This window comes from Garra rufa, chromosome 5 (genome assembly GCF_049309525.1).
Source record: "Garra rufa chromosome 5, GarRuf1.0, whole genome shotgun sequence".
NCBI lineage: Eukaryota > Metazoa > Chordata > Actinopteri > Cypriniformes > Cyprinidae > Garra > Garra rufa.
The window spans coordinates 35,079,079-35,092,816 of record NC_133365.1 but is presented as its reverse complement, the minus strand read 5'-3'; the positions used below and the strand labels follow the sequence as shown (position 1 = coordinate 35,092,816).

The 13,738-nt window shown below is 36.4% G+C and overlaps 1 protein-coding gene across 1 annotated transcript in view; it reads left to right on the top strand.

Annotated features, from left to right (window-relative positions):
• ddx31 (DEAD (Asp-Glu-Ala-Asp) box polypeptide 31) overlaps nucleotides 1–13,258 on the top strand; it is a 29,012-nt gene extending 15,754 nt beyond the window's left edge. Inside the window, exons 17-20 of the mRNA XM_073840608.1 lie at nucleotides 1,046–1,130; nucleotides 1,676–1,787; nucleotides 2,572–2,767; nucleotides 12,769–13,258. Of these exons, the coding sequence (XP_073696709.1) occupies nucleotides 1,046–1,130; nucleotides 1,676–1,787; nucleotides 2,572–2,767; nucleotides 12,769–12,922 (547 nt within the window). The 3' untranslated portion in view covers nucleotides 12,923–13,258. The remainder of the gene's footprint in view (nucleotides 1–1,045; nucleotides 1,131–1,675; nucleotides 1,788–2,571; nucleotides 2,768–12,768) is intronic.
• The last annotated feature ends 480 nt before the right edge of the window (nucleotides 13,259–13,738 follow it).

Here is a 13,738-nt window from a genome sequence, read left to right as displayed (position 1 = left end):
TTTGTTCAGCTCAGCTTCTCACGTGACAGATGAAAAAAGAAACAGACTCACTTGTGACAAAGCTGAGATGCTTCTTTTTGTAAACAAAAAAAACAAATTTTTTACTTTTAAAAAGCCAAAAATAAAAGTCTGTTCTGTTAAGAATGATTATTATTATTTTACTTTAAAATGCCTGTTGGCTTACTGTTTTGCTTTACTAAAAGCATGTTTTACTTATTAAACTGTATTTAATTTAATATTTTTTTTATTTATTTAATTTCAGATGTCAGATGCTATTGATTCAATAGCCAAAGCCAGTTTGGCCTGTTAAATACTTAATAAACATGTTGTTTATGTTGTTTACTTGCATAACTTCTTGTTTTTTAAAAAATCGGAAATCGGTATCTGAATCGGCCAGCTTGCTTGTAAAAAAATCGGTATCGGAATCGGCCATGAAAAATCATGATCGGTGCATCCCTACTCTGATTTCCTGCTCAAAAAACTTTTAATATTATTATGTTGAAAACAGCTGAGGAAAAATACATATTTTTAGAAGTTCAGAAGAACAGCATTCATCTGAAATCTTTTGTAACATTATAAATGTCTTTATCATCACTTTTGATCAATTTGAGCATCCTAGCTAAATAAAAGTATTAATTTCTTTCATTTATTTTCAAAGAAAAAGCTTTTTATTTCAGATAAATGCTTAAATCTTTTTTTATTCATCGAAGAATCCTGAAAAAAATGTATTCAACTGTTTAAAATATTGATAATACTACTAATAAAAATGTTTCTTGAACAGCAAATCATCATATTAGAATGATTTGACTGGAGACTGGAGTAATAATGCTGAAAATTCATGTTTGAGCACATTAATAAATTACATTTTAAAATATTTTCAAATAGAAGGCAGTTATTTTAAACAATGAAAATTCTTCACAATATTACTGCTTTTGCTGTATTTTGGATTAAATAAATGAATAAATACATTGTAATTCTTAAAAACATTAAAAACTTTTGGCTGGTAGTATATCTGCTTATATTATCCATCTACGCTTCCCCTTAGTTTGTCCAAGATGAAGATGGAAGACATCTTGGCTACGCTGATGAAGGACGAGCGCTTTAAAGGCAGAGGGAAATGGGACAGTAAGGTAACTTCTGACATCTAAATCTTAAAAACGCTTACTCTAAACCAAGGAGTCAATGTTGACTTGTTTTGACTGTGCACAACTGTTATAACTTTCCTATCTTGGTTGAAAATGCATGTGGTTGAACATATAGGTCTAGAGAACAGCTGTGGGAGAAGAATGGCTTTCTCTTTATCTCTTTTTCCCCCTTCTCTCAACAATGAGAGCCGTCTGACAACAATGAGCGAATGTTTCTGCCAGCGCTCAGTCAGTCCTAATCCTGATTTAATGTCCTCTTCCCTCCCAGCACCAATCGGCTGGTTGTAATCCTCACCCGTGCCACCCCCCTTGTTAGCAACATCATTTAAGGGTCAAAGATCATAGATGGGGAGGGGACGTGTCATGAGTGTGTACAACCAGTAACATTTATGTGATGCTCTCAGTTTTCATTGGCTTTTATTATAATAAAACATGCTTTTTCCCATAATCGCTGGAATGCAATACATTCATTTTACTGAGATTTTTGTTGCTTATCTTTGATGTGTGTTTCTTTGTACATGACTGTGCAGAGATCAGCCGCTGCTTTTGAGCAGGAGGTGCGAGAGAGAGCCACCGTTTTACAGACTGACTTTGAGAATTATGTTCATGCCAATAATGAGTCTCTGCAAACAGCGAAGAGCGGTAAGCCAAAAAACTAATTAGCATGTAGAGTTACCGTGTTAAACTGATATTTTGTTTTACAGTTTTGCAGCCCAGCTACATTTTTTTTATTACATAAAAGAAATTTTAACTAAATGTTATCCTGGAGCCCAAAACCCCATAAGGGTCAATTTTTTGAAATTGAGATGTATACATCTGATACAAAGCTGAATAAATATGCTTTCAATTGATGTATTGTTTGTTAGGATAGGACAATATTTGACAGAGATACAACTATTTGAAAACCTGGAATCTGAGGGTGCAAAAAAATTTTATATTGATAAAATCGCCTTTGAAGTTGTCCAAATTAAGTTCTTAGCAGTGCATATTACTAATCAAAAATTAGGTTTTGATATATTTACAATAGGAATTTTACAAAATATCTTAATGGGACATGATCTTTACCTAATGTTCTAACAATTTTTGGCATAAAATATTTTTTGGCTATTGCTATAAATATACCTGTGCTATTTAGGACTGGTTTTGTGGTTCAGGGTCACAAATAGATAAATATAGATATTTGAACATTTTTACAACTATTTAACCCGTTAATCATAATTGTTTATTTCTGCAATTAAATATTATTTATATTATAATATTTTATTTGTGAACAATAAAACTGTTATAATAATGTATAAAATAAAGCAATATTACAACCATTAAAATGGGGTGTAAAATCAGTGCTTTATTTCCAGTGAACCCCTTTAAGTGCTTGGAAAAGTGTCTGTCTGTTTTGTAAATGTGTTTTTTTTTTTTGGTCCTGTAGCACTGCAGTCTTTCCTGAGAGCATACACCACGTACCCCTCCAGTCTGAAACACGTCTTCCACATCCGCAGCCTGCACCTGGGCCACGCTGCTAAGAGCTTTGGCCTGAGGGACGCACCCCAGGGCCTGGGCAACTCCATAACCACTAATCCTGCCAACAGCAAAGACTCCAAAAAGGGCAAAAACAAAGCCAAGAGGTACTGCAAGTTTTCAGCAATTGGACAGTAATTTATGAATCTGTCAAACAGTTAGCCGTGCCAGATAGTATGATCTAGTTCTGCTTTTAGATAAATTTAGCCATGTTCTGTTTGATTTGTACATTTTTTCTTTGGGGCTTCAGTAACATTTTCAGGGTTTTTTTTCCACATAAGGTTGATATTTGTCAGCTCTTTTAAACGGTTGAAAAGAAATTAAGGTTTTTGAGGAAAACATTCCAGGAATTGTTCTCTATTTAGTAGTGGTGGGCCGTTATCGGCGTTAACGTGCTGCGTTAACGTGAAACTCTTATCGCGCGATAAAAAAAATATCGCCGTTAATCTATTCTCAAATTTGGGTTGGGAGCTGGGTCTAAACTACGCAAGCTATGATGACTTTCACCTTGATAGTTTAACGCGGATGTATACCGAAGACTGTAGAATATGGTCGCGCGTTTACGTCTCCTTCGCCAAAACACAGACGGGATCGTGTAGTCCTCCATTCATAAAAACCGAATCTACTATAGCGAAATGCCACGTAAATTCGTCGTTTTTTGGATTCATAAATCAAATGTTGGTCAGTCACTTAATTCAAATCGCGATATGGACTAGTGTATGTGAAAACTGAAATGCAAAAAGACCGTTTTAATATGAATCCGAAATGTTCCGTTTGCCTAGCTGTATGTATGCATTGCGGAGACGAGCTTTTACTACACGCATACTGAAACACACGTGACGCTCCCGGTAATTTTTGGCATTTTCATCTCACATGAACAGATAAACTCAATCTCCCAAACTGCTGTGAGTGTCACTTTTACCGTTTCATTTGAGAAAACTAGCATCATATCATACTGTATGACACAGAAACTTCACGGCAACCTGTCAAAATAAAAGTACGGTGTAACATGTAATGGGCTGGGTAGGTGTTGACGTTAAAAAAACACAATCTAATAGGGAGAAAAAATAATTTCAGTGTTAGTTAGTTAGTAAACACAAGTACATCTAATTGAACATAATTTATTTTCATCAACAAATTATCATAGAACAGCTTTATGAGCTTTATGATCCATTCTCAAAGACTTACTTTTAGTCATTATTTGGGTAGCACACATATTCTGAATGCCTTCAGCAGAATTCAAATTAGCCATTTTAATCTAGATTAATCTAGATTAATTCCAAGATTTAATCTAGATTAATCTAGATTAAAAAAAATAATCTATGCCCACCCCTACTATTTAGTGGACTTCAACAATAGGAAGGTTCAAATTGCAGTGTCAATGGAGCTTCAATTGGCTCTACATGATCCTAGCTGAGGAATAAGGGTCTTATCTAGCAAAATTATTTGTTATTTTCTGAAAAATTATATACTTTTAACCACAAATACTTGTCTGCAATGCGTGTACCCGATTTCACGCATTACATAATCATGTTGGAAAGGTCATGTGTGGTTAGTTCTTCATCTGTATACTTCAGAAAAGTGTGGTTGAGCGAAAAACTCCATCTCATTTTCTCCACCTAATTCAAAATCATCTGACATCATTTTTTACCCTTTTTTTGTAAAGGCTGTTTCACTTTCTTGGCACTTTCACTTTGTAAACTCGGGGTCGGTACTTCAGCCTACATCACGCGTGACCTTTCCAACGTGACTACGTAATATGTGAAGTTAAGCTAGTGCAAGACGAGCATTTGTGGTTAGAAAGTGTGTACTTGGTGAGCATGAGACTTCTTTTAAAAATCATTTAAAAAAAAACTTACTGACCCCAAACATTTGAACAGTAGTGTATCCCAGAATAAGCAAAGCAGTGACAAATATATTTCAAAACAAAAGTGCATAATTATAGACCAAATTGTGAATGCAGTGCATTATTTGACTTTGTACTACAGGGCCATTGAATGCTAGAATCTGATTGGCTGACTAATGTTCTAATGGTGTGCATTATTTTCAGGGAAGCGCACTGCAAACGTAGGTCCTTACAGCCCAAAACGGCAAAATAACCAAAACCCACAACGACACTGGCCAAACAAATAAATACAGTAAACAACAGGCTAAAAATGACAGATTATTTCCATGTTTTTGCCACAAAAGTTACGTTTTGTTATGTACGGAAAGCAGATACATTTTTTCCCCACTGTCTCTCCCTTACAAACAATAGCATACACGCTAATGTTGTTAGCGCTGGTCTGACAATTAACAACTTAAAAGCTACATGGCATTTCTCACAAGTGAGTTAACAACAATGCTGTTTCTAAAGAAAATTAACTTAGTTTCACTATTAGTAGAGACGCTGCTGTTGAACACTTTTGAGAGACACACAGAGGTAATTCACAAGCTTAATCTCTTTTTCTTCTGTCTGTCTGCCTGTCTGTCTAAACTTCATCTGCTATCAACGGCTCAAGCATCGTTACTAGGTATAAAATGACGTTTTGGAATTAGCAACAGAGGCGTTGGATGAGCTGCATAAGAAATTAATCCTACTCACAATAGCAGCATACCAAAATCTCAGTAATTGATACCTATAGATTAGAGATCGACCGATATGGGTTTTTCTATAGCCGATGCCGATGTTTAGAGGTCAGGGTCAGCCGATGGCCGATATGTGCTGCCGATTTTTATGGCCGGTTTTTAGGACCAATATCTTGAAGTTCTTCCCTTTATTTGCATGCTAAAATGTCACACTAATAATAAGTGGATGCACATAATTTCTAAACTTAACATCATGAACAATGAACACATCTTTCGGATCTTGATTTTGTGCACTGCACAGTAATATTATGAAAGATTTAACCAAAGTTAACCAAACAGATCGAACTGACCAAGTATTAAATATATAAAACAGATAATATAAAAACTGTTAATCATTTACATAAGTTTAAGAGCTGAGATTAATGTTAAACTTTAATGTTTTAAATATAAAATTCTGAATACAGAAATTTTAAATGATTTATATAACTGAGAGGACCTGCCAGCACATGGCGGCATGACACTTATTTAATTACTGAATCATATCATTCATTTGATTAGTTCGAACAGCTGATTCATTCCTGAATAAAGCAAGTGACTCTCTTTATGAATGGAAAATTGAATCATTTCACTAGATTCGTTTAAAACCGCACGTTCATTCATAAACGAAACACCGCTGTGTTTAAAAGGATATGCACATTTGTGACTTGTTTCAGAATACTTTTGATGACAAAAGAGAGCAAAATCTTACTTTTGATGACAAAAGAGAGCAAAATCTTACTTTTGACGACGAAATAAAGCAAAATCAGGCAATGGCGTAATCCGCCTGCCACCCACCTCCACCTACATTTGTTCTCTGATTTAGTAAACCGCACGCGATCTTCCTATTACAATTATTCTAATTCTTAGTTTTGCATGATGATATGATGAATGGATGGTTCATTTTAAAAGCTGATCTTCAAATCGCTGCACACTTATATAGACTTCACTCGTGCTTTTACGTCAAATCCATGCTGAAAAAAAATTAAGTTTACTGACATCTGGACGTGACCATATATGTATAAACTCGCAGTATCTGAGGTGACGGAGAGGACGGTGCGGGCGCATCAGGTGCAATCATCAAATATGTTTAAAAGGAAGCTGGCGCCACGGTCCTGACCACATAACTCAGGTTCAGATTTTAGAAAATGTAGTTAATGTTTAAATCATTATTGATTTATCTCATCCACCCACAAGTAATTAGAATGCATTTTTTTTATTACCCGACCCGCGGATATAACCACCCTCCGTGCATCACTGTGTCCGAGCGAGGCGGAGTAATCGCAACGCTGCATTGTTTGTGAGAGCCGCCGCCTTCTCCACCCCATTCACAGAGTGAAATTCTCCGACTCCGAAGTGTTTAATCTTTTATTCTTGTATTGACTAGGTACCGAAGTACAGCTTATGTGAAACCAACAACATCCTTTGTTGTTTTTGTAAGATGCATGCACTTATCTAGCATCACTTCGTGAAGAAAAGGGAAGAGAAATGCCTTCGAGCTGTGTTATAGGACATTATGTTACTGTAACTGTCCCGTCACTGCTGCCTTGACAATTGCCAGCATGGATGCGCTGGAGAAAAGCCCACAGCTCACAAACACACACTCTTGGCAGCTGAGAGTCTTTCACTGTAGCAGAGCTCTTCAGGGTCAAAAAGGACTAGTCAAGTCCTGCCTTTACCAGCTGCAAGTTTTACCTTTCACCTCTGACACACTCACCCCTCATGTTTTCCCTTGACTTCCTATAAGGTGCGATGCAGTAGCATTAGTGTTATTCCCAAAGTATATCAGATATGCCATTCGTTATAAAAAGCTGTTTTTATTGCTTTCTATTCAGACAGGTTTACTTTAACTGTAAGCAGTCTTTGGCATAAGTAGGTGTAATTTTTGATTGCAGATGACAGGATGAGGATGGTGGTGCTTGATCATGTACTGATGATGTGGCCAGCACATCGCAGTGTGGTTGTTAGGCCACTAACTATGAGGTTTGGCCAGTGCAAGGTTATTAGTGGTCATTTCCCACAGGATTGAATGTGACGCTGCAAGCGTGGAGTCTGGTTAGCAAAGGCCATGTCCAGACTAGCCCTCAAGCAAGGATGTGTTGGTGTAGCCCGTCCTTTGTGTGGTCAAATTCTCCGCAGGACACTTAATTAAACAGAGCCAGAGCCCAAAACCACCCTGAACGTCATTGCTGTCACATAGTAAGGAGCTTTATCTGAAACCACGTGCATATGTGTGTTTAAATAAAGAATATTGACATATGGGTCTCTCCTGTAGTGTTCAGCATGTGTTTCATAGCTGACCCGCACATGCAGTGATCACAGTTCTCTTGTCAGACCAGAACTGTCATTTAAAACATTCTATTATTGTGAGTGTATTCTGCTGTATTTTACTTTCACTCTCTTTCATCCCACCTTCAGTTCTTTAGTGTGCCTTTGAGATAAAGGCTCAAAAGCCCCTGTCTGCTGTCTCTGTGCTGTAAAAGGGGTGTCATGTACAGTTTGGTAGAATCTGATGCTAAAGTTGTTTAACTCAAGGTTAGTGACACATTAAATTTAATTTAGAGTTGTATCGTTTTATTTCAGAGTGGAAAACAGACTCCCAATACTTGTTCTTAGAGAAAATGTTGTTCCATTGTGGAAGGGCGCTGTGTGTTTTATTATAGAATGCTTTATATGTAAAACTACTGGGGTAAAGTCCTTTTACAGCTTTAGATTTAAAGCAAACCCTAGGTATTAAGACTTGTATGGCTTAATATAACAAGTTATACTTTTTACTGAAATATATAGTTGAAAATCCATGAAGGATTTACATTATTTAAAAACATCCTCATAATTTTATACATATTTAAGCTATGGGGGATGACGTTATTTCGATGACGTGAAATGGTTGCATTCGATGAGCTACTGGCACTATCTGTTGCTATTTTTTACCACAACACAACTTGGAAAATAAAATACTGGCACGATGCCACATTGTGCAGCTTTTGGTTGTAATTTTAAGTTGAAGGGCAACAAGGGAAGTGATTCAGGTCTTCACTGCTTTCCTAGTGATAAGAAGATGAGAAAAGAATGGGAAGATGCCTGTGGAAGAATAAAACTTCCCAAAGACCTCTTTGTTTTCGCTTTAGCCCTGATGTCTTAGCGGCTTTTTAGTAGACCACAGTAGCTCACCGAGTGCAACCATTGGATGTTACTGAAATAATGGCACCCCCCCCCCCCCAAAGTCCAAAATATGGACTTATATGTGGGTTTTCTACTGCATATTTCAGTAAAAGACTTCATTAATGTTATATAATGCTATTCAAGTCTTAATACCCAGGGTTCCCTTAAAATGCAACAAAATAATATAAGAAATGTGCGATTAGTAATTTCAATTTATTCAGTCAGGGTGTCTCATGAAAGGTTTCTGTTTTTATTACAAGCATTGCAATCATAAAATTACTCGTATGAATCTTTTTTTTGAGCCATTCACATAGATTCACAAAACCACAGCAAACTTGCTGATGGTTTCAATACGACTCTCCATCAGTGTTAGTGAAGAATTCAGAACGGTTACTGAATTTTTTGTGCATGTCTGCTTAAAAAAATCTTATGCAGACAGTGTAAAATATAGTTCATAATATGTAAACATTTATAACAACAAATATTTTTTGTTATTGTTTAACATATGAGATCCAAACATAGGGAACATAATTGACACCTATATTCAACTACAAAAACTGCCTAGTTTTGAATAACTTAAATGGATAGTTCACGCAAAAAGGAAAATTCTATCATTAATTACTCGCCCTTATGTTGTCACAAGCACATAAGACCTTCGTTCATTTTCAGGACACAAATTAAGTTGTTTTTCTTGAAATCTGAGTGTTTTCTGACCCTGCATAGACAGCAATGCAACTGACATGTTTAAGTCCCAAAAAGGTAGTAAGGACATTGTTAAAATAGTCCGTGAGAAAGAATTGTTAAAGTCATTTTAGTTTACTTCATGCATAAGAAGTATTCTCATAGCTTGTTCTCGATGTCACATGGACTATTTTATGGATTTCCTTACTACCTTTCTTGGCTTTAAATGTGTCAGATGCGTTGCTGTCAGAAAGCTCTTGGATTTTGTCAAAATATCTTAATTTGTGTTCTGAAGACAAACAAAGCTCTTACGGGTTTGGAACGACATGAGGATGCGTAATTAATGACAGAATTTTCATTTTGGATGAACTTTCCCTTTAAATCATAGTAGTCTATATTCTAAAATGTGTTGTCATCTAATGAACAGTGAATGAAAACCTAACCATCTGTATCTAGTGATTTTAAAATTTGTCAGCTTAGGGGGGAAAATATATTATTTTGGCCTTAATTAAGATCCAGTGGCTACCTCAACATTTTTGTTTATTTTAAGCCCTGCTCATTTCATCTACTTTATGATTTCAAAATTGTATTTTAAGTTGTTTTATGGCTTCGTTTGTTAATGTACACTTCTTAATGGTAGTGTTGAGTTTTGACTTGTGGTGCCACATGCTGGCTCAGACACTATAGGGAGAAGCATGTGTCTAACCACTAGTAATTGGCAGGGTGACCTACAGCAGGACCTGTGAATAAAACCTATGGAGCGGGACAATAGGTCAGTCCCAGAGGAGCTGCCCCAGAGCAGCCATAACGCACTCTCACTCACTTTCCACTGGCCAGACAACAGACAACAGCCGTAATGAACTTATCAGCCGTCATAGCTGACAGCTGACATCTATATTTACCAGCCATCACTCTGTATAGAATATTCATGCCACACTATGCCGATACCACTTAACTGGTCAGTGCTTTGGTCCTATTAACATTTACCATTCCCAGCCTAATTGTGTGTGTGACATTGCTGTGTTGTGCTGCGCTGTCTTACGGTCTCAGTCGAGTCTAGCCGTCCTGTCAGGAGAGACTTCATTACAGCCGGCTGTGGTGTACACTGTCCATGTCCAGACAAGATTTCTCTAATGAGCAGATCACACCAATATAAACATACACACACACTTATGGACACGCGACTCAACAACAAAGACCTCTGATACACTAGAGAGAGGCCGTTACAGGCCACCAAAAATACACACACACCGATCCCTTTGAGAGTTTAATTATATTTTTTATTTTTGGAGGATGTTGTATTAATATTTTATGTTTTATTTGATAATGTGATTTATGTGTTATGGAGAATGTAGTCTCTTATGCTCTCCAAGCATGATCAACATTTGATCAAAAATCTAATATTGTAAAATGTTATTAATTTACAATAAGAATGTAATTTAAAACAACTATTTTCTATTTTAATATTTTAAGATATATGTGTGATGACAAAGCTGAATTTTCAGCAGAGATTATATTAGTCTTCAGCATCACATGATCCTTCAGAAATCTTTCTAATATACTGATTTGGTGCTTTTTTGTTTTTGTAGAAACAGTGATCCATTTCAAATAAATGGTGTTTTGTTTTGTTTTTTTGTTTCACCAATTTTACTGCATCCTTGCTCAGAAAAAAAAACTGACCCCAAACTATTGAATGCTACACTGCCAGTCAAAAGTTTTTGGACAGTCAGATTTTTTTTTTTTTTAAGAAGTGTATTCTGATCACAAAGCCTGCATTTATTTGATCCAAAGTACAGCAAAAAGTACAATTTTAAAATGCTTTCTATTTGAGTATATATTTTAAAATGTAATTTATTCTTGTGATTTCAAAGATGAGTTTTCAGCATCATTACTCCAGTCTTCAGTGTCACATTATCCTTCAGAAATCATTCTAATATTCTGATTTGCTGCTTAAAAACATATTAGTATGTTTAAAACAGCTGAGTAGAATTATTTTCAGGTTTCTTTGATGAAGAGAAAGTACAAAAGAACAGCATTTATCTGAAATAGAAATCTTTTGTAACATTTTTGTAACATTATACATAACATCTTTATCATCACTTTTTCTCAAATTAAAGCATCCTTGCTAAATAAAAGTAATAATTTCTTAAGAAATTATACTGACTTGAATGCTTTTGAATGGTATAGTGCAGGGGTTTTCAAACCTGTCCTGGAGCCTCCCCTGCCCTGCACATTTTGCTTGTCTCTCTCATCTAATACACCTGATTCAAATCATCAGCTCATTAGTAGAGACTGCAAGACCTGAATTGGGTGTGCCTAATAAGGGAGACATACAAAATGTGCAGGGCAGGGGAGGCTCCAGGACAGGTTTGAAAACCCCTGGTATAGTGTATAATGTTACAAAAGCTTTTTATTACAGATAAATGCTGATCTTTGGATCTTTCTATTCATTAAAGAATACTGAAAATATTGATATTAAATATTGAGAAAAATTCATAAATCTTTCCTGAATCAGAATATTAGAATAATTTCTGAAGGATCGTGTGACGCTGAAGACTAAAGTAATGATGCTGAAATTTAGCTTTGATCACATTTGAAAATGTATTCAAATAGTAAGCTATAAGTAAGTTTTAAATAGCAAAAATATTTCTCAATATTACTGATTTTGCTGTATTTTGGATCAAATAAAGGCAGGCTTGGTGAGCCGAAGAGACTTCTTAAAACATTAAAAATCTTACTCTCCAAAAACTTTTGACTGGTAGTGTATATGCTTTTTTTTTTTTAAATCTTATTTAGTCATCATAAATGACTGAAAGAAATCATGAACAAATCTCAGAGATTCATTAGTCAAAGTATAAAAGCTCTGTCTAGATCTGGATTTTCTTGTGCCGTTCTGTGGTCCTTCTTTCATTCTAGTCTGACTGTTAAAGTGAAATATTGTTGAGTGTTAGTTATGGACATGCTTTTGTATTAATTTTGTGCTCAGGTGCTTTGCATAATTTAATTCCATTTTGTACCTCTGCTTGTGCATCTTCCTCTATACAGTTTTTACTTCAGAGAATTTTAATAGATTTTAATGCTGACCAAGCTAACGGATCACCTCCGCAGAGACATATATCATACATATATGACACATCTGTCAGTATGTGTAAATATAGTGACATTCTATACTGTATATAATATACACACCTTTATGTATATCTGTATACATGCCTCATATCGCCTGTAGGGGTCCCTGTAGAGCGCTCAGGGACCAAAAGAACAATAACTGCTGTCTCATAGCCTCTCTAAGCCCCCGGGGTAGAGTGTGTCGTGTGTCACCATGAGGTAGGTGTGTGTGTATTGGATCCTTAAGCAGCCCCACGGGGGCAAAGCGCCGCTTCATTCTCCAGAGTTATTGATTAGATAAACAGTCACTAGTTTTACATCAGGCCCCCGCTGCTGTCTACGAGCCTTTTATTGACGACAGTGGGAAATTTGTTCAGCCGCTCTCAAGCCAGCCAGTGTGCTAGAATCGTGTTTTGGGATGCTTTAAACATTTAGAGCAATTCACACGGTTCTTGTTTATTGTTGTAGTTAATATGTTTGTTCCTGGCCTTTTTCTGTATTCTGAATTGGTTTTGGAAGGAAAGGCTGATAAGCTCATTTCAATGTTTTTCAGGCCTCCCAAGAAACTCACGGCAAAGGAGCGTGTGTCAAACCTAATGCGCTCTGAGTATCTCAGTGGGATAGATGGAGAATCCAAGTCTAAGAAGAAGAGGAAAAAAAAGAAAGGTCAAGATGAGGAAGAGGAAGAGCAATCTACTGCAGTATGAAGTGGAAGACTACGGAGAGATCCGAGACTCTTTTCGGCTGAGATTTGCTGAGTTCGGAGTCCTTTGCGGCCAGGTGGATTCTCAGCGTTGAACACACAGGTGTTTTATATACAGAGTGACATTTCTTTTTACCTGTAACAAATCATGAATGGTCAGCAGCGTGGTCTGAAAACTTGCTTTTACCATCTGCATCGAGAAAAAGTTTCGATGCAAATGGTAAAATGACTGTCTGTGAATATATTATTATAAATGTGGTGTAATAAATATGACTATTTAGGCTATTTGATTTACTGTTTTGTAAAAATGTTGCAATACAGTCACTGAATTTGGTCTAAAGGTGTTTGTTTCATTGAATCTGATTTTGGGCTCTCCACAGGATTGAACCAGAACGTTTTTAGGAATCACTGGTATGCATTTAATGTTGTACACATGGTTATGAAAACACCGCTTAAAAATAGTCTTTGTTAAACGTTTTTAGCTCGTTTCCCTGGCTTGAATTTCGGTTTGGTCAGGTAAATAGGGGTGGATATGTATGGAGGCTTACGCTGACCAGCTGTCCAAGCGTTGAGTCTGACTCGCCCGGTCACCAGCTGCCGTCTTTTTGGCCGAGTCTTCCCCGCGAGCGCTAAAAGAAATTTGACCGGAATATTGCGTTTCACGGTCGCTTTATTACCGTAAAAGCCGCTTATAACAACTTGATTGGTCTGTAATAATGAAACGCCTATTATGATTGGTCAATTAAACCCATACAACAAACCACTTACCCAGATACGCTTGTTTCGTGGTGAGTGAGCTTCTCTGTGCAGAGAACTCACA